This window comes from Melanotaenia boesemani, chromosome 18 (genome assembly GCF_017639745.1).
Source record: "Melanotaenia boesemani isolate fMelBoe1 chromosome 18, fMelBoe1.pri, whole genome shotgun sequence".
Lineage (NCBI taxonomy): Eukaryota > Metazoa > Chordata > Actinopteri > Atheriniformes > Melanotaeniidae > Melanotaenia > Melanotaenia boesemani.
The window spans coordinates 3,811,418-3,831,118 of NC_055699.1; the positions used below are offsets into that span (position 1 = coordinate 3,811,418).

The 19,701-nt window shown below is 38.5% G+C and overlaps 1 protein-coding gene and 1 pseudogene across 4 annotated transcripts in view; one reads left to right on the forward strand and one right to left on the reverse strand.

Moving 5' to 3' along the window:
* cnksr2a (connector enhancer of kinase suppressor of Ras 2a) overlaps positions 1-19,701 on the forward strand; it is a 92,531-nt gene that overhangs the window by 47,449 nt on the left and 25,381 nt on the right. For 2 of the 4 annotated variants that reach the window (XM_041967561.1, XM_041967560.1), the window contains exons 14-23: positions 2,256-2,307; positions 4,757-4,932; positions 6,690-6,763; positions 6,884-6,955; positions 7,612-7,679; positions 8,846-8,943; positions 9,370-9,585; positions 10,621-10,762; positions 13,791-14,015; positions 19,125-19,312. In XM_041967561.1, the coding sequence (XP_041823495.1) occupies positions 2,256-2,307; positions 4,757-4,932; positions 6,690-6,763; positions 6,884-6,955; positions 7,612-7,679; positions 8,846-8,943; positions 9,370-9,585; positions 10,621-10,762; positions 13,791-14,015; positions 19,125-19,312 (1,311 nt within the window). The remainder of the gene's footprint in view (positions 1-2,255; positions 2,308-4,756; positions 4,933-6,689; positions 6,764-6,883; positions 6,956-7,611; positions 7,680-8,845; positions 8,944-9,369; positions 9,586-10,620; positions 10,763-13,790; positions 14,016-19,124; positions 19,313-19,701) is intronic. The other 2 variants (XM_041967563.1, XM_041967564.1) reach the window with 1 other exon arrangement.
* LOC121628518 lies at positions 11,393-11,862 on the reverse strand (annotated as a pseudogene).

The window sequence follows — 19,701 nt, forward strand, 5'->3', positions numbered from 1 at the left end:
ACATAATGGAAAGGATTCTAAAACTCCTTCAAGGTGGTAATTCAGCTTCTTCTGGTTGTTCCCTGTCAGTTGTATCTAAACACTGGAGTGACTACAGACAAAATGAGGATTTTTAAAAAGGGAACCATTCAGGTAGACCAAATAAAATGTCAAAACATCAGGACAGAAAAGTCAGAGCAGTATACCTGATAAAAGGAAAAGCACAAAATAACAAATTAGAACAAACAAGAGTCAATGCCTGTGACCAAACTGGAGGAAAATGATTTATATTCACTAAAAGCAAACCATGTACCATCACTAACATCTAAACAGTAGAAAACAAGTGGGCTGAAGACAAGTGCTCATGGACTGTGGGTGATTGGATAAAAGTTATCCAGTATCAGTTATTCATGTTATTCAGTCATGAATCACAAATTTGCATTTGGCAAAGAAATGATGCAGGAACCTTTTGTTCAGTGCAATGACACATTTAAAGATGACTGTCTGCCAAAAACAAGCTAATTTACCAAAATCACTGATGAAATGAGGTTGATGTCAAATAAACGGCTACTGGAGATGACAGACAGGTGGTAAATAAAAACTGGAGACCTGTCTCATTACATCACATGGCAGAACAAGAAGAGATCTTTCTTCCAGAAAGGCATATCAGCTCCATGTCATGACCAGCATGGTTAAAAATAAGAAAAAAAAAAAAAAAAGAAGGGTCCACAATATTTTTTCCTCTCCTAATCGGAAAAAAAAATCTTGCAAAAAAGCTGAATGAACATCCTCTAAGTGCGTTGATTTAATACTTTTTGTGATTCTGTCGTAATCCTGAACATGAGGAGCTAGATTTGTGACTAACTTGTGATGTTTACATTTAAACTGGGGCAGCAGGTACTATCTTGGAGATTGCATAATCCATACACAATGACTACATAATTTGGATCAAAACAGTTAAAAACCAGAAAGTGAATATTCTCTCTCTTATTGCTTTGGTACTAATCTACAGCTAGGGCTCAGATTTGAGACAGACGTTTGAGAAAAGCATTTTGAGAAAAACGTTTGAGCTTTTTCCCCTGATAAAAAGCACTGCAGTCAAGTGTGATCTGAGCGAATGCTGACTCGTTATTACCCCCTGTCACTTCCATGACATCTGTTCCTAGAAGTGACAGGGGGTGCTCGGTGCTCTCCGATCCAGACAGTCAGTTTGGTCGTTGGTGACCTTATCCATCTTGACAGCATCTCTTTGAAAATTAAAAGAGTTTGCATGTGTGAGCCCGAGTGGCCGCGCCGCAGTGTGTTTACAGTGTACATGGCGCTGCGATGGCAGATGGCGTGTCGGTGTGAGTGGGCGGGTTCATGTCATCTGTCCAATGGAGCGTGGGGTTGTGAGTGGCTGAGCTCCAGGCTCTGACCTGTGTAAAATTGTGACATCAGAGCTGGTGTGTTGCCCCATCTGACCTGTCAAGAGGTCAAGTATTAATGTGCTAGTTGTCGCTGAGGTTTGGAAAAAGTAAAGTAAAATAAATACAGCAACACAATAATGAAACACACCTATTTAAATTCATTATACATTAGGCCCAAATGCAGTGTCTCCCCCATTGGCACTACCCTTCTGTTTGCATGGATAAGTGTAGCTGTCCAAATGATCCCCAATGCCAAGGCTGAAGGGCTAAATAACATCTTCTACTTTGCATTTAAATGTAAAAAGTGCAGAGATGCTGTGATGAAATCTGGTTGCATACTTTATAGTTCATTTACAGCATGTGAGTCAAGGAGCAATCTGTGGGATGGAGGGAGTGAATTGTTATTATATTAAAGATGCAGTTGTATCATATACGTGTCAGTCCTTCATGTTTTGCTGACTAAGGTGTGTGTGTGTCACAGAAACCCCCAGAGCTCTGTTTTCTCGCACCTCCTCCATCACCTGGATGTCCTGTTGTGCCACCTGAGCCTCCCCTCTCACCCGTCTGTTCTATGTTTAGAGGTGTGAAAAAGGCTAACGTCCTCCGTGTGGTTGACTTCATATCTGTGTGTGTGTGATTGTGTGTGTGTGTGTGTGTGTGTGTGTTTGAGGAAGAGATAATGAGATACAAGACATTTTACTTTGTGTCTGCAAATCTTTTGCCTCCTCTCATCTCGCTTCTGCTCTCCCTGAGATCTGTCATCATTTATATCCTAAGATTCACTGCAGCAAACAAAGACCACTGATTCATCCTGACAGCCTGCTCTTTCTTCCTCCCTTACTCTTCCTCTTCTTTCTAACCTCTCAGACATACCAGCAGTCATCCTCTTTGCAGTCAAAGAACAGGAAGAAGAATAAAGGTAAGAGCCACCTGTTCAATCTGACCCTGCTAGTTGTGGTCCCCTGCATAAACATTTTGAGCCATTAGATGTAAAAAATGTGAGCGTGGCTGCTGTTTCAGATTAACTAGTTATCCTAGTGGCATGTTATTTTTCTGTTTGAATTTTGCTCACCTGCTTTAAAGTTTGCTGACAAAATCATAATGTTTCATTATTAGGCAATTAGACACACAATCCTGAGACTAATTGTGCTTGTCTTCATGTTTGTTTAACTGCATGCTCACCTGAAAACACAACTAAGGTGATCTTGAGGTGCATAAACACGACAAAGAAAGCAGAAACTGAGTAGCTTTACAAGCAGTAGCCAGTTGTTTTGACCCACATAAGACTTATGAAGCTTACCTTTGACCTTCATTATATTTTGCATGTCATTCAAACAAAGAGCTCTTGTAACAGTTAACAACCATGACATGTTTTAGTTTGGATAAAAATCCTTACCTTTCACTGAAATTAGAGGAGGTTAAAGAATATTCTCTATTATTTTAACATGTTACATTTTTTCTTGTTTCAGATGAATGCATGATGCTATTTTTGCACCATATTTTTTAGTAGGAGACTCAAAGATGTCACAGAGCTTGTTCTGTGCATATGCCAGAAAGATATGAAAGCACAAGCACAGAGCTCCCCACAGCTGCCCGAAAAATGCTATTAAAACATGCTGACTCTTGCTTGGTGTGTGACTGGTATCATTTAGACACTGCATTTTTTAATGTGCATAGCTGTGATGTACGTTATAAAATGTGGTGTCTTGTGGAAGGTACTTCAGGGGTATGGGGTAGCAGGACTTTTGCTAAGGTCTGTTACCAGTACAGCTGGAGTCAGAGCTTGGTTTGCATTGGAATCAGTGAGTCAGACTTGTTCCTGGTGTTGTACTCCAAGACTGTCTTTTGTCATAGTTTGATGGTAGTGGTCAGTATCAGATTTATTTTTGTTTGGTCATTTATTAATGTCTTGCAGAGTTGAAAAGATTTTCAGTCATGTTACAATCAGAGAAAAAAATCATTTATAAGTCTGACATCATGATGATAGAAATAAAAAAGGTCTTGTAGATTTGCGTATGAGGTAGTTTTTCCACCTTGTAATGACGCTTTTATGCCGCCTGTGCTGAGAGCTCTGTTTGCGATTTAACACATCATGCTCATTTGACAGATTTTGAATCTGCACACTGGACTGCACACGAAGTGGATTTCACTGAATGTCGGTAGCTTTTAAGATAAGATCTTCATCTGTCATAAGTTCTATCATCAGATTTTTTTTCTTCAGATAAGACTACAATTGAGTTTTTCTCTTGTTTACCCTGGGATTCTTTTACACCTCATTGTCTTCATCTCTTTTCAGAACCTTTCTTTTTCTTTTCCAACATGTTGGAAAAGCTTTTTTCCCCCACAAGCCTTTCACTTGTTTTGCCATCTGCCATCAGGAGAAGCTCTAAAAGCTTTAGCTCTGTCTGCACAATTTGTTGACAGCTTTCTTTGTCTGGAGAAATTCCAAATATCAAAATGAATATAATGATAATCATTTACTGATGCCATTGTGGCTCCAAATGAACAATTCTTCAACCATACAATTAATTATTAGTACTTCTTTTAGTCCAAACTGGGGAAAAAAGTCTTCATTTTCTACACTGAACAACTCCCTTTTAGAGTCAATTGATGGTGCAGTCAGTTTGTAGCCTGAAGCTGCTGTTAAAAAAAAAAAAAAAAAAAAAAAAGAATAGAATAGAATAGAATAGAATAGAATAGAATAATCACTTTTGAGGACTACTTTAGTACATTTCCAGGAAATATGCTGCACTTATTTATTTTCAGGGCATAAATGATTAATTATATCTCAACTGGAAACCTCTTTACTTTGCATGCTTGCTTTTGATTTTTTTATTTATCTATTTTGTGTGTGTGTGTGTGTCCAGCATTGTGCAGGAAAGTTGTTTCCTTTAAAGATATGCTGCCATAGAGGTAAATGGAGTTTCAAGTTACCACCCTTGTTAAAAGACTTTTTATACAGTTCAGTAGAAGTTCCTTTGTGGTCTTCATCTGGGAGCCAAGTCTCCCCCCTGTAATCTTTATTAAGGAGCCTGCAGTGAAAAATGTTAGTGCTTGTAAGCCAAAAACAAAAAGGCTATTTTTATTAAACACATCTTACTGTACTGCAGTGCAGCAACATTGTGTCAAACACTTAAATCCAGACCAAACTCTTAGCAGGAATCGTGACTACATTAATATGTGGCATTTCGTGAAAGCTTTTCTTCATAGAGACAAGAGTGAGCACTTAAATGTAGAAGTAACACATTGCATCACCCTTCTATGGACAGCTCCTTCCTGTTTGAGTCGTTGCTTTCTTCCAGTTTTACTATTTACATTCTTTCTGGTTATGAACACTATGACTTTAAGCTTCTTCCATCTTGTTCCAGGACGAGGTTTGACCTCCTTGAGTCGGAGGCGCGTTTCCTGCAAGGCGCTGGGCAGAGGAGACTGTGAAGGCTGGTTGTGGAGAAAGCGGGATGCTAAGGGTTACTTCTCTCAGAAATGGAAGAAGTACTGGTTTGTCCTAAAAGACAACTGCCTGTACTGGTACATCAATGAGGAGGTATGTCTCAAGCTTCACATTTTAGTGAATGTTTCTCCCAGACTTTGTGATATATTTGAAGGAATAAATCTGAGGGAAAAAGGCACAAATGAAATTAGTCAGAACTGGTTTTATTGTAATGAAAGTAACATGAGTTTTTGGTGTATATAAAAGGAAAAGTGTCAGGATCGCTTGTCAGGAAATTTATCAATTTACAATTTGTAGAAACAACAAAGTCTGTTGGGAAGTTGACACTAACTATTGGTCTTGTAATTATCTGTGAAAGACCTCAACAGCTAAAGGTCAACACATATCTTGATTTAGAGCTTTTCTACTTTGTCTGCAGCAGTACTAAAATAATGACATCTGTTATGTTTATTAGAATATTATTTGTTCACCTCACATTAAATTTAGTGTAAACGCTAATGTTTTTAGTCATGGTCTTGATAACTATTAGTCTTTGTAGCTTCACTTAATTCTGTCATTTCCTGACTTCTCCAGCTGCATCATGAGATTTATAATTTATAGCCAGTTTTGTCATTGGTTCCATTTACTTCATCGGATAAGATTAGTCTTCTTCAAGCGCAGCCATGAGGCTGACATTCATGATTTTAAGTGAAATATTTGGAAATCTGTTGGTCATAGTGTATTATTGGTATTTGGTTTGGTATCTGTTTTGTGAAACACTTTGACATTTATTGGTCAACTTTACATGAAAGCTGGTATATATATTCAATGTTTTCCAGAGGATTCATCCTCGCCAAGGCGGAGGTCATGTACTTAGTGGTATTAGTTTCTCTGTCTGTCTTTTAGCAGCATAACTAAAAAAAATCTGGATGGATTTTGATTAAATTATTCAGGAAATCTCAGAAATGAAACAAGGAACAAGTAATTAGATTTGAGGGGTGCTCCAAGTCACAACCTTGATCCAGGAATTTTTAAAGGATTCTCTACTTTAGGGAGATAGAGATAATTTTGTCATTACAGCTTCTAACTGAAAAACAATTCCCACAACCGTTGGCAATCACTTAAAAATGGCTTGGCGGAGGTCCATGCTCTCTGAGTGCTTCTAGTTTGAGGTAATGATGCCCTGATGGCAAGAACTGGCCCAGTTGGCATGCAGTTATAAATATTCCTGGTTTTGTTTGCTTGTTTGTTTTTTAAAAGGAAAAATGTTGTTTCGTTTTCTGATCCTTATTTATTAATTTATTTATTCATTCACATCCAAATGCTCTTATACTACTGGTCAAATAGCCATGAAAATAAAAACAAAGATTAATAGTATTAAGAAATAAATCAAACTTAATTTACCAACAGCCATGACATCAATAGAATGGATTTTTAATAAAACATCTTAATAACCGCTGGTCAAGCTGTTCTGAAATATTAAATATGATTTAATGTTTTCTAAGGTTTGTGTTTATTAGCAAAATTAGGCACGCTAACAGGTTAAAGATTAAAATGATGACCACTCTAAAGCACAGCTATGCCCAAATTAGAGCATGTGTAGCATTATTATTATATAGATCAGCACCAACACTTGTTAAAGTGATATCTATCTGCCATCTCAAACACATGAAGAAGCTGTAGGGATGGTTGAATCATTTATCACAGAGCTCTTTTTTTTTCTTTTTTTTTTTAAAAGTCTAGACAGAAGAGACAAGATGTATGATCCGTAGAGCCATGGCAGCCACTGGGATATAAACATTTATTGCCATTATCATCTTTCTTGAATTATTTCATTTTGATGTATACTTTTCTTCTCTTTATCTGTTTAGGATGAGAAGGCAGAGGGTTTCGTTAGTCTTCCAGAGTTTAAGATTGACCGGGCCAGTGAATGCAGAAAGAAGTAGTAAGTGCCTGAAGAAACAGGTCTATTGCATATTTATGTGTTATATCCTTCATGTGCAACTGACATGCTCTTGAATCCATGAAGGTGTGTTGACAAAAATAACTCCATCTGTCTCTCTAGTGCTTTCAAAGCGTGTCACCCCAAGGTCAAGAGTTTCTACTTTGCAGCAGATGGAGTGGATGACATGAACAGGTAAGGCAGTGGGTGCTACACATGGATGCAGCAGGGAAGATCCCAGCTGCTTTTCTGTAAAGCACAAAACAAATATGTTTATTTTATTCAAGGATCAAAAGTTGTGTGGAAAAAAACAGGATTTGCAAGCTATTTCCATACAAGCTTCTGCTTTGACTTACAAATACAGAATCAGTGTTAAAGGTCAAAGATTCAGTCACTGAATAGAAATCATTTAACTTGTTTTCTCTGGTATTTTAGAGACTGAAAAAACAGGCCTGATTATGGAAGCACTGATTTCAAATTATTTGATGACCTTTACTGAGTCAGACAATATCATTATGAAAATGAATTATATATATATGTATATATATATATATATATATATATATATAATTGAATTAATTAGATCCTTCTAGACTTTAAATAGTTCCAAACACAATAATCATCTTGCTGACTTTTTTGCAGAAGGGGTGAATTATATTTTTGTTCATCCTCAGCTCATTTTATACATAACTTCTGATACATTTCCTTACTATGTGTTCTAACAATTCCCCAGTTATCAGGTTTACAAGACAATGCGGTTTTTGAGGCCAGAAACGGGCTCTTACCCAGTTAGTTATTAGCTTTTTGTTTTGTGAAATGTAATAAACTTGGGTATTTCATGCTTCTTGTAGGTGGCTGAGTCGTCTTAACATGGCAGCCGTTGGCTACGCGGAGCGAGAGAGGATGCGTCAGGATCAGGGTGAGGGTTCATTCAGAGATTTCCCCTATTTCCTGGTGCAGACTGGGATCTTCAAAAACTAAAAACAATGATACTGCTGGTTGGATTTGCTGTTATTTTCAAGCATGGCCAAATCCAAAATGACCAAACATTTAATGGATTTTAACCTCACATACACAGATTTTAGTCACTGTTTTCTGTTTTATTTCAACTCATTCATTTGAACTTTAGACAGTAAAAAGAAGTTTTTCAGATATATTAATAATAACAATTGTTGGTTATAACATCTTACAGCATCTCTGAGATGCATTAATATCTAGTTTAACCGAGTCTTTTCTTCTACTTGAAGATCATAACATGGAGATGTGTGGCTCTTTATTTATTTGTTTATTTATAAAAAGAGGAATAAATTAGATAATCTAAAGAAAAGGATGAAGACTTTATAAATGTCTTGGGCCCCCAGGGTATATGCTTTCTATGGATATTTTCCATTTTGCCCAATTTGTTATACAATCTCATTTTATGTCTCAGGATATGCATTTAGTATTGGATGGATGTATGTATGAATGGATGGATGGATGGATGGATGGATGGATGGATGGATGTATGAATGGATGGATGGATGGATGGATGGATGGATGGATGGATGGATGGAAAAATGGAAAAATGGAAGGACCATGAATGAATATATACAGTGGTTGTAACTCAGGAGGAAGAGCAGTCTGCCGTTCCCTGGCTACATGCTGAAGTGTCCTTGGGCAAGACACTGAACCCCACGCTGCCTCCCTATCTATCAGGGTCTATCGCGGTAGGCTTCAATGTAAGTGCTGTATGTGTGTGTGTGTGAATGAGTGAATGTAACATGTAGTTTAAAAGACCACTTTGGGTGGTCAACGTGACTAGAAAAGTGTTATATAAGTACAGCCCATTTACCTTACACGGATGTATTATTGGACAGATGAAGTAGGCTGGTGGTTTAAAGATGGGTGAATTGGTGCAACGATTGATGGATTGGTAAATGAATGTACTGATTATGGATCAATATGCAGATGATTTCTTGATGTGTCGAGTATAGACGGATGACTGGATGGATGAGCAGATTTATATATGAGTAAATAAATAAATCTGTGTATAAATATCTTGAGTATCTTGTCTTTCTAACCGAATATTGTGTGTGTGTCCTTTAGATTATTGGAGTGAGAGTGACCATGAAGAGGACACCACCTCCAGCCCTAAACAAGACAGCCCTCCTCCTCCTTATGATACTTACCCAAGACCTCCATCAGTGAGTCACACACAAAGACACAGAAGTGTTACAGCACTTGTAAAATTAATACATGTGGTTAAAGGCAAATTCAGACTCAGTCTGCCCCCACAGCCTATTATAAAAGTTAGAGTTATTGTCACTTAAGCCTACAGGGAGAAATGGGGATATATTTGGTGTAATTGTCGCTATAATTGGACATGGAACTGGTTGCTCTACATAAGTCTTTGTCTTGGGGCATATTTTTTTTATCTTGTGATTAGAGTCTTTGGTGTTTCAAATTCTTTTTTTTTTTTTGTTCTGTTCAGTTATCACTCTTTCTTTTCCAGTCATTTGGCTCCCTTACCAGATTAAATCCCTCTATTAAAGTGCACCATTATGGCTGAATGAAACCAAGCAATGAGTTGACATCTGCTGCATTTTCCTGCTTTTCTTTCTCTCTGCCAGATGAGCGCCTACTTGGAAGGCCGGGCACGCCTGTCTTCCACAGAAACGTCTCGCTCTCGTTCTTCCCAGGAGGACTTCCTGTGTGGCGAGCCACCTCCGGCAACTGCAGAGCCACAGTACCACCCTGGACCTTTGGGAGGAGGCACCACCCACAGTGGGAGAAAACCAGGGGGCAGCAACAGCAGCGATATGCAGTACAGATGTGATCCTGTAGAGGTGCGAGACAATTTACAGTATATCATGAAATTTGATTTCAGGAGATGAATTTACAACTGCATCTTCTTGGAGTTTTGATTAATTTCTAAAATATGGAAAAAAAGAAATGGTTCAGTGGGCGTGGTAGTGGTATGAGCCACAGAAAATTGAACTCTTAGGTGTGTTTACTGCAGTCACATACCCAGCTTTTGCTGCATCACAGATTGGTACAATTACATGAAACTATGCAAGTGTTTTGTTTAAATTTTCATCAGTCATTGCTCTTGTCATTTGATCAGTTGGATACGTTCCCTGACTTGATATTGTGCCAGTTAATGGATCCCAAACTACAATGTCTTAAAGTAGTTTTTAGCAACTATTCCTTGATCTTCTACAGTTTTAATAAAATATAAAAAATCTAAATGAAAATAGTGCATGAGGTACTGCCAGTAGAATGAACAAAATGAAGAGATTTTATTTCCATGGATATAAACTTTAATTTTCCCTAATTTATTTTCCTTCTACGGCTGTAATCATGGTTAATATGCAGGTAAAACCAACTCCAGCATCCATAACTGTACCCAGAGGCTCTTTTATTTATCATTTCTAAAGCTAAACAGCCTGTGATGTAACACAGACAATAAAAGCCTAACTTTCACATATTAGATTAAAAACTTTAATTCTCTGAAGGGATTGAATGCACTAGCACCTTTAGGAAACAGCCAATCAACAACCAGGTTCTCATTTTCTAGAGACTATCAGTTTTCTTAAGCTGTTGCTCTAGGGAGTGTATAGTTTCAGGCAAATAATAATTCTTAACTATATTCATTCAACCTTGATGTGGCTTAATTACCACATTTGAATGATTTTAATGGCTGTGTTCCTCGGCCCAGAGATAGAAAAAAACTCAGTATTTTACTGCTGTGTGTACTGTGGGGTATAATGAATTTCAGTCTCACAGGGATTTTTATTTCTTTTTATGAAAATATCATTTGCCAAACTCAAAAATGCTCACATAAATCCTGAAGAGCACTTGTCTGATTCTGGTTTTTGTAGTACCGCTCCAGTCCTGCAGGGGGCAGCAGTGAGACAGGATCCCCAGGCCGGTCTTCATCTTCTCAGAGGCGCTCTTGGCAGGACCTTATTGAGACACCGTTGACTGAGGCTGGACTGCACTACTTACAAACTGGACCTCTTGGTAATGCACTGACGAAATCTTAATGTAACATCCACATATCTGTAACTAAACATATCCCTACATCTAATGCTTCAATTTGGAATCACATTTAATAGAATCTGACACTGTTGGCATGTTATTATGATGCCAAGAATAAGTTCTCATTATAGCTTAACATGTATACTGTAAGTAGAAAATTTGTTGTAAACATGGTTTTCCTTGCAGTGAATCTGTGAGTTAACACGTAAATGTTTTGAAGAATCCTCTATATCCTCAAATTCAGTCCAGATTTATAGCATATTAGTCAGTTAGATTTTGACAGGACTTGGTGTGATATGGTCTAGATGCCAAAAATAAAATGAATAATGAATTCCATTTTTTTCTTTTTTTATTCAGACTTTTTTTTTATTTTGTAGTATACATTTATTCATTTTGTAGTATACATTTACAAACTATTTGTGCGTTACCAATTCTTTGGGACCAAGGCTAATAAGCAGACATTAGAAACCCACATAGACTATTCTCGTAATGAACAGACAGGGAATTTGCTTAGTTACAACAATGCCTTGTAAATAAAACAGCCAGAGAACTGAAAAGGACAAGATGTTACTCAAGTAGCTATGTTGGTCCCATTAAGTGCTGTGAGGTTTTGGTGGATTTACTGAGCGATGCCAATGACCCCACAGGCCAGCCGTCCACCAGCATTACCAGTCTTCAGGCTTTCTCCATTTCCTCCTTTTCCCAGATTATCTGCTTTCTCATGGATCACCATGGTTCTGCCAATGATGGAGTATGGGCCTACAAGTGTGACAACATTGTCTGTGATGTTTATCTTAGCAACATTATCTGCTCCTGCAGTCACATTCCCCAAATCACCAACGTGTCTTTCTGCATCATTAGGACCCCCATGGTTCTTGTTGTGGGGATTGTAGCGCTGATGCACCCATTTGTGTTATCACCAAAAGCATGGACATGAAAGCCATGCTCACCAGGGGTAAGGCCACTGATTTCTCCAGTCAGCTTTAAAGGAGCTGAATCGTTCTCCTGTTCAAAATATACTGTCCCGCTGGTCTCTCCGGCTCCTTTCAACACACAAACAGCTTTCAGCACCATGTTTGTGGTAGTTCCTCAAGACACCAAGTAACTGCTCTTCCCTGAAAAGGAGAACCGAACCAGGAGCATAATGGCAGTAAAGTAATAATCACAATTAATTTTTTACTTAGTTATGCAACCTGCTGTAGTGAGCCCTATCATACAATATGATAGAGGTAAATTACTATGCATCAGGTCAGTGGTGGAAAAAAGCTTTTTATCGCCACCACCACCGCCGCCTGCCTACAAAAGGGAATCTTCATGGCAGCGCCTACCAGTTGTACCTGAGCGGCGGAGGTGGCTGAGGAAAAGAGGGTCACGAGCTGGAGTCCTGGTACTGGTGAGGAAACGGGGGAATCGGCCTCCTCTACAGAGTATTCTTCTGGCAAATGTTCAGTCATTGGACAACAAGCTGAATGAACTTCGGAGCAGGATGGCGTTTCAACGGGAGATTAACATCTGTAACGTTTTTGCTTTAACGGAAACTTGGCTCGACCCCTCGATCCCGGACTATGCCATTGTTCCTGAGGGACTCTCCGTTTATCAGCTGGACTGGACTATACATTCAGGAAAGAGCAAGGGAGGTGGTGTCTGTTTTATGGTGAACAACAAGTGGTGCTCAGATGTGGAAATTATTTCTACGGGATGTACTCCGGACCTGGAGCACCTCATGATCAGATGCCGGCTTTATTATCTTCCACGTGAGTTCACATTGGTTGTCATACAGTAGTGTATGTTCCTCCTCACGCTGAAACCAACGAGGCCATGGAAGAACTGTTTGAAGTTATCGACAGGGCAGAGACTTCATGGCAGGAGGCTGCATTTATTGTGGCCGGGGATTTTAACAGCACCAACTTGAGGAAAGTTCTGCCGAGATACCACCAACACATCAGCTGTTCCACGCGTGAACACACTCGATCATGTTTACACCCCTTACGCAAACACGTATAAGGCCCTCCCAACTCTCCTTTTGGGAAATCTGATCACGTCTCAGTTCTGCTGCTGCCTTCCTATAGACAGAAATTGAAGTGTCATGGACCAGTGACGCAGGCCATTCAGCAGTGGTCCGTCCAATCGAGTTGCAGCATTCAAGCCCGTCCCACCAGGCTCAGGGACAGCTTCATACTGCAGGCCATAAGACTTCTAAATACTGTCACTGCCACCTTTAAATAATAGCATTTTCTTATTGCTTATTATATATTTTATTGTATAACTTATTTATAATATTCTTGCTTTTTGTGTTTGACTATTTTTATTGTGGTTTATATTCTTTTTAGCATTGTTAGACGAGCCTGGGATTTAAGAATTTCACTACCAATGATTTTAATTGTTGTGCAATGACAATAAATTCATTCATTCATGCATTCATTCATTCATTCATTCATTCATTCAATTTAGTTTACTAGTAGATAAAATAGTAGATAGTGCAGCAGGCTCTGAACATTTAAGTTCATATCTGTTTGCATGCATTGAAATAATCTGAATGTTTGCAAAAGTCCGTTATATTAATAATATGTATTTCTTAATAAATTGCATATAACCACTGAGGTGTATGAGTTTAAAGACAAGAGCTATGTTTTTTTCTAAGTTCATTTGTGTTGTTTGTGTTCAAGTGCTGATTCAATGGACTACAAAAGATGTAGAGATAAGATTGAAATAAAAATAGGATTATTTTGGTTTACCCTCATTTAGATTGACTCTGACATCTAAGTGAAATTTGCAAATGAAAGTTGCAAGATCACTTTTTAGAAAATATGTCATCTTGTTCCTTCACTGATCTTCTGTTCTTCTTGAACAACTAACATATTGATATTGGTTTAACAATAATGACCTTACGTTCTCGCTCAAACATGTTAGGAAACATGCTGTGCTGTCGAGCGTGTTCCTGTACTGAAATGAGTCTTACTGTATTGACAACTCAAGTCAATAGTTATTTTCTCTGTATTTTGTCTCACAGAGGATGCTGTCTTTGCTGAGCCAGGCCCAGGTGGTGGCTCGATGATGGCTGGAGCCGTTTACACTCTTCCTCCACAGAGGAACGCCCCGTTGCCCATGGCGATGCAGAGGCTGATTCCTATGGCAACCCAAGGAGGGAAACCCCGCAGCTTCACATTGCCACGAGACAGCAACCTACACACACTCCTTGTACCGCCTGCAAAAGAAGAGCAGCAAACACACAACGGTGGGTTTCAACAGGTCAACACATTCGATTAGAAATACATAAAACCAGAGGGCTCAGAGCTGATGATTCCACATGCAGTCGGCATTTACATGTATACTGTACATATACAGTGCTGAGAAAAGTTTTTAGGTGTGAAAGCTTTATCTCATACTGCATGCATTATAGAGAAAGTAAACAACCAAATCAATATTGGACTTTAAAACTGCATTACTTGCTCACTTTTTAAACCACTGATTTCAGGCCAGGTGTACTTGCAGCACTTGAAATGAGTGTGAAATCTTATTTGATTTAAAAATGCATAACCTCTTCTAAACACCTTAGGGTTTGCATGCTGCAAATGTTTAAAAACTCATCAAATGATAAGAAGAAAAGTTGAGTTAAATGCAAAATAGATGTTTGCACTGCCCGGCTCTCTGGTCTTCCCAAAAAGATGATTTCTGACCTACAACTACTTCAGAACTCAGCTGCACGTGTACTGGCAAAAATCAGAAGACAGGAACACATTACACCAGTTTTTAAATCACTGCATTGGCTTCCTGTATTTTAGGATTACTTTTAATGTTCTTTTAGAAGTTTATAAATGTTTAATGGTGTGGGGCCTTCTATTGTATTTCACTAACACTGAGGTCCTGTGGTACTGGCCTTTAAATTGTTCCTAAGTCAGGACTAAACCGTATGGCAGAGCTTCGTTCCATCAACCTCATAGCAGTAGTCAGATAAACCCATGTGGCTCATGCATGCGCAGAAACAACATCCACCACAGAAACAATGAGAATGAGTGTATACATGGTTAATTATTTCTGCTGATATGATGGTGAAAAGGTTTAAACCACCCCCTCCCGATCTCATTGAAAAGGCTTTCTGATCAAGGCCAGTGGGACAAACTGAGGTGTTTACGTGACACATTTGTATTCTAGTTGGATGTTTGATCGGATTAAGAGTGCTTCATGTAAACGCAGCTATTGTTTTTAAAAAGAGGCTCCCGACCTTCCTTTTTAGCTTGGCTTATAACAAAATTTTTAGTTTTTGTTTCAGTCTATTTTATTTATTTTTATTTTATAGAGTTAATTTTTACTTATTATTTCATTATTTCATTATTTATTTATTTTAAATACTACCTCCTTTATATATACTTTTATACCTGTTGCTCCTATTTGTTTCTATTGTTTTTAGGTTTATTTGGTCTTTGTCTGTACTTTTTAACTTTAACTCTTTTAACTGCATTGTTCTCCTCATGGGGTTCTTGCCCTCCGGGAGCTATGCCTGCTCAGTTTGTAGGGTCACTCCCATAGTGATCGCCCTTGTATAGGTAGCTGGGGACCCTGTACTGCAACCCAATGGTTGTGGTGTGAAACCCGGCCCGGCCCAATCTGGGCAGTTCCTTTGGCCTCTGTGGTAAAGAGTCAGATGGCTTCTGGTGTAAACAGATCCCCAAGACATTGTTTCCTCACTGCAGCATTAAGCCAAATGTTTATTTTTATTTCTATTGTTATATTTGTATTCAGTTAAAGAGACAGAAACTCAGATTTGAATTTATGTTTGAGCAAAATGGGATGGGGAGTACATGTATGTTGTTTGTGCATATGTGTGTGTATGTGCATTTTTAAATTGTTAGTGTTATGTTCTTAGGATAGCAAAGACTGATGGATGAATTTAACATCTCAAGCCCTGTTAAATGACTGCAAAAGCTACACAAAAGGCAGTTAAGGGAGTTTGAGGATACATGTTGTTTATTTTGGCAGGTAGTTTGTTAATCCAGCATCTTGGAACTTTTATTTTTTTCAAATTTTTCTATTTATTTAGGTTTTTATCTGCGGGTCTTGTTTCTTCATTCAATCCCAGTTAAACAAAAACAAATGCTCATAATTTATGTATTTCTTTTTTAATTAGACAGTGTTTGGCTTTAGACCTGTCAACAATAGATTAATTTATTTATTCATATATAAATCTGTTCATCCATTCAGTCATCCGTCTATACTCGACACATCAAGAATTCATCTGCATATTGATCCATAATCAGTACATTCATTTACCCATCCATCAATCGTTGCACCAATTTACCCATCTTTAATCCACCAGCCTACTTCATCTGTCCACGAATGCATCCGTGTATGGTAAATGGGCTGTACTTATATAGCACTTTTCTAGTCATGTTGACCACCCAAAGTGGTCTTTTACACTACATGTTATATTCACCCATTCACACACACACACTCATACAGCACTTCCATTGATGCATACTAAGTGCTTTCTAGTATCACTCACATTCATACCCCAATAGACCCTGATAGATAGGGAGGCAGCGTGGGGTTCAGTGTCTTGCCCAGGGACACTTCAGCCTGTAGTCAGGGGACGGCAGATGACTGCTCTTCCTCCTGAGTTACAGCTGCGGTTCATTCATGGTCCTTCAATTTATCCATTTATCCAACCATGCTTTGTTTTAAAATGCATGAGTTGAATTGTGCTTAACTTTTTTTTTTGTAAAGCACTTTGTATTGCCTTTGGTATGAAAAGGGCTTTATAAATAAAGTTTTGATTTTAATTTTTGGTGCCTATGTCTGAACATCTACCTACTTTCCTAAGCATTCCACAATATAAATGCATGTATGGTCTATCTATGTATCCTACTATCTTCTAAAATCCATCCATCCAGCCGTCCGTCCGTCCGTCCATCTATCCATCCATCCATCCATCCATCCATCCATACATACACCCATTTATTTTCTACTGCGAGGTTGGGAGAATCACTTCAGTGAGAGTTTCAGAATGTGGTCTGCATAATGTAGAGACCCAGCCGTAGCTGCAGCTAGAAATGCTGCCCATAAAAGTTATGAACAGAATCTGTGTCTAAAGGGCAGCCCTGGCAAAATCCAACCCTCACCGAACATGGATCTTACCTACTGCTGGCAATCAAGCTCTGACACCGGTCTTACAGGGACTGAATGACCCTTATCAGAGGATTTGCTACCCCATAGCTCTGACTACTTCATGAACAAGGAGTTCAAGTCTTTTCTGACAGGGTCCTCTGCCAGTCAGTAGGGCAGGGCGATATAAACAAAATCTTATATCTCGATATTTTTTTACCTGAATCATGATATACGATATATATCTCAAAATACTTTTTTTGTCAAGTAACCAAAGAGACAGTTCTAATTTACAGTTACATTTAAATATACTTTTATTAAGGATCATCAGCACATGTGCATTAAAACAGCTGAATTAAATTAAAATACCTTTAACTAAATTAAATGCTCCTAAAGCAAAATAAATTAAAAATAGTTTTCAATGACCATAACAAAAAATATAGCTGTGCAAAATGCAAAAGAAAAGATGCTTTTAACTCAAAACAAGCTATCTCGATATAAACGATATTACATCCTTCTATATTGCGTTTGATAAAGCCTCGATATATTTGAAAATCTCGATATATTGCCCAGCCCTACCAGACAGTCACTACACTTTAGGGCCTACCAGGCATCCTCCCCCAACAAACGCTGCCAACTCATTAACCAGGTGGAAATCACTTTCCACTTTCCTTAACAAAAGTGTCTAAGACATGTGGCAATGACACGACTATAATGTCGATTACTGAACTGCCACCTAGGGTGTCCTGGTGCTAATTGTATACTGTAAATTGACACCCTTGTGCTTGAACATGGGGTTCATAAAGGACAGTCTCTGATGAGCACATAAGTCTGACTTCATTTTAGGGGGCTCTTCTTAGCAATCATGCAAGTAAGTACTGAAAAAAAAGAAAAAGAAACAATTGAGTCTCAGCAGAAGCGCCATCAAGCACCATCCAGAGGTACCCTTAAAAAAGAGTGGATACTCAGAACTGCCTTTTGGTGCTTATGCAGGCATATGAAGGAAATCTGACTTCTAAAAGTCATTCTTTGTATTTTTTTCTCCAGATGAAATTTGGAGAATTATGTTATAATCCATATGCCATTGAATGCAGCATCAATGGCTATATCAATATTAAAATAAAGTTTTTTAACTTAGTTGAAAAGCAGCCCATGTGAACAACAGTTCTTAATGGTAATCTCTAAAAACTTAATTAAAATGGGGACATGGACCAACAAAGCAGCCTAGCATTTCTCACTATTTACTAAAATCCATCATTTAACAAGGCAACTGTTGTGTTCTCCAGTGTTTTAATTACCTTCAGCGCAGATCATTGTGCTAAAACAGTGATCAGCACTAAATGTCTTGTGTTGAACTGCAAATGAGGGACATGAAAGTATTTGGAAGCAAATTGTCATTTAAAAACATTTCTTATATTTTAGTGTGCAGTGGTCTGAATTTGGTTTTCTTTCGGGATTGACATTAAATGCAGTGATAAAGAGATGTGAATAATACAATAGGGGCTATATAACAGATATATCTTTGTAAAGTAGGAAGAGTCCCATTTTCTGTGGAATTTTGACAAAGCATGTTATAAACATTTAATTGAAAAATTTAGCCAAATTTAGGCTTGTACTCTATTGTCCAACTACAGATGGAGCAGAGAAAGGAAGTGTGTCTTACACTGACAGCCACTAGAGACAAAAAAGAAGGATTTTTTAAGGTGAAGACATTGACGTCACTCGATGTGCCAGATATAAAATCCCTCTCAGGCAGACACATGTTCATTTAACCATCATCAGTATCCATTAACACACACTGCATTCATACACTGTTCTAATGAGGCTAATGAGACCATGGTTGGTGTGCTCGTTGCTAAGGTGAGGTGCAAGAAGAAAAATGTCAGACTAAACCAGTAAAAGAGGCTGATTTATTTGTGTATGTATCAGGTGATGTACGATCTGTTTGAGAACAGAACACTAGATGCTGATGCGGAGGAGGTTATAAAACTGCCATGGTGGAAATAATGTCCCTGAGGCTGACAGGGAAGAGATGATTTTTATCATTATTAGTAATCTCTCTGTGACTAATACAAGCTGTTACACTGTGTGGTAGAAGTGTTAATCTACTACTGTCCTCCAGTGGTGGATCTGAGCTATTAGCAAGCCCAGTCACCTCATAGTCCTCCAAGTTTCAAATCTCGTGAATAGAGTTGAAATCACCATTAAACGTGCGTCTCTGTGTTTTCCTCCGACTGTATTAAAGGTGGAAGTGAAGGTGCGTCCCTTGGCGACCTGTTTCGTGCATGTGAGCAGGGCGGAGTCTGTCCTTTGGGGCGGGGATCAGAGGCCAAAGGCCAGACAGAGTTCAGGCAGTCGTTCCTCCGACGGGCTGCGGACCCTCAGCTTAATGAGCACCTGCACCGTCTCCGCATACTGACCTCCACATTGAAGGTTGGTTCACACAAGGACATGTGCAGGACGTTTATATAGAGACACAAAACATGCCCAACTGTCCAAAAGCTGTGAATATGTAAGTTTTTGATCTTTTCATGAAACAAATGTCTAGGTTGAGCAGCTGGAACTTAATCAGGCCTGTCAGTCAGATGTGCATTGAGCTGCAGTGAGAGTCACTGTTCACAGATTTATATGTGGGGACTGTTAAGGCCAGTTCATGTTTCATTACTTACTATGCAGATTAATTTAGCAGACAGTACAGCTCATACTCTAATTCCAATATGACTGTTTCAACTTGAGTACATTCTAGACATATTATGTTTTTGACAAAGAAAAAAATGCAGCTTCAAAGCAGTAAGTGGCGCTAACATGCTGTTGGAACAAAA